Source organism: Myotis lucifugus, unplaced genomic scaffold (genome assembly GCF_000147115.1).
Source record: "Myotis lucifugus unplaced genomic scaffold, Myoluc2.0 scaffold_115, whole genome shotgun sequence".
Taxonomy (NCBI): domain Eukaryota; kingdom Metazoa; phylum Chordata; class Mammalia; order Chiroptera; family Vespertilionidae; genus Myotis; species Myotis lucifugus.
This window is the reverse complement of record NW_005871163.1, coordinates 627373-628730: the sequence shown is the minus strand read 5'-3', so window position 1 is coordinate 628730 and position 1358 is coordinate 627373. Positions and strand designations below refer to the sequence as shown.

The 1358-nt window shown below is 56.8% G+C and overlaps 1 protein-coding gene across 1 annotated transcript in view; it reads left to right on the top strand.

Moving 5' to 3' along the window:
- The first annotated feature begins 1087 nt into the window (after positions 1-1087).
- The window catches only part of LOC102417731 (DIS3-like exonuclease 1), a 20476-nt gene continuing 20205 nt past the window's right edge, over positions 1088-1358 (top strand). Inside the window, exon 1 of the mRNA XM_014459731.2 lies at positions 1088-1270. Within this exon, the coding sequence (XP_014315217.1) occupies positions 1132-1270 (139 nt within the window). The 5' untranslated portion in view covers positions 1088-1131. The remainder of the gene's footprint in view (positions 1271-1358) is intronic.

Below are 1358 nucleotides of genomic sequence, written 5' to 3'. Positions count from 1 at the left end.
GATCCAACAGGACACCCTAGTTCTGCTTCCTTCAGCATAACAAGAAACTCCGATGTTCCCAGCCAGCTGGTCGAACTGCCTGAACTAGAGCTCAACAAGCAGACTATAAACTCCTTAGATACAAGAGCTGCATTTTATTCATCTGTGAATAGCACAGTACTTAGTGAAGAGCCTGCTTTGGCTTGAATGTTGATTCCTCCGCTTAATAACTGGGTAACTTCGGCCACTTAACCTCCCTAATCTTGTTTCATCGCCTGTAAAATGGGGATGATAATGCCGGACTCCCCGGACTTGCGGAAATTAAACGTGACAATTGTATGTAATGCTTCTGGTGCAGCTCAAAAGTCTGTGTTGAGAGCTTGAACGAACAGTGGCTTCTATCCAACTAAGGCCGTGTGATCTCAGAAGAAACTGTGTGAGTCTCCACCAAGTTTAAAGGAAACTGCCTTTGCCAGAGGCTGCAAATGCTACAACATGGGGGTTAAAGAGACATGTCTACACCTCAAGGGGCAGGCTTGGTTTTCATTTCCTCTGCATTGTTTCCATTTTTATATGGATTAAAAATACATGGAATTAAAAATAAATACAATTTTTGAAGGAGGGGTAAAAAAACGGGCTGGCAGGGTTCCTGGCTTATTTGCTGATTCTTTTAGCTCTTTCAGGGACAGCAAGAACACAGTAATAATTACCCTTAATAATATGGCTGCTTGTTCCCATCTGGACCGGGGGGTAGACACAAAGTATAATCATCTTCTGTAGTTGTAGCAAGTGTTTCTTCACAAGACCTTAGGGTAGCTCCCATGTGTCATCTGCCAGCTTCCACAGATTATCTTCCCTTACGCCTTTTGCTTGCCCCTCCGCCACCTTCCTGCTCCCAGGCAATTGAGGGGAGGGAGAAACTGAGGCGGGGAGCGGGGTTGGGGGCAGGCGGAGCCGGCCAGGAGCACCCCCCAACCCTCCACCCCGGGCCGGGGAGGCAGGGCCCGCAGGAGCCCCGCGAGGGCCAGGCCGCCGGCCGAGGGGGCGGGCCCGAAGCCGCGGCCTCGCCTCCGACCCCGCCGCGCCCGCTGCTTTGCTCCGGGCGGCCCCGGGGCCGGGAGCTGGGCCCGGAGCTGCGGCCGCGCCGCCGCCATGCTGCAGAAGCGGGAGAAGGTGCTGCTGCTGAGGACCTTCCAGGGCCGGACGCTGCGCATCGTGCGGGAGCACTACCTGCGGCCCAGCGTGCCCTGCAACAGCCCGCTGTGCCCGCAGCCCGCCGCCTGCCGCAACGGTCAGCCCGGCGGAGGAGGGCGGCGGGGCGAACGCGGAGAGCGAGGCGCGGGAGAGGGGGCCCGGGCCGGGCGGGACCGAGGGCGGCC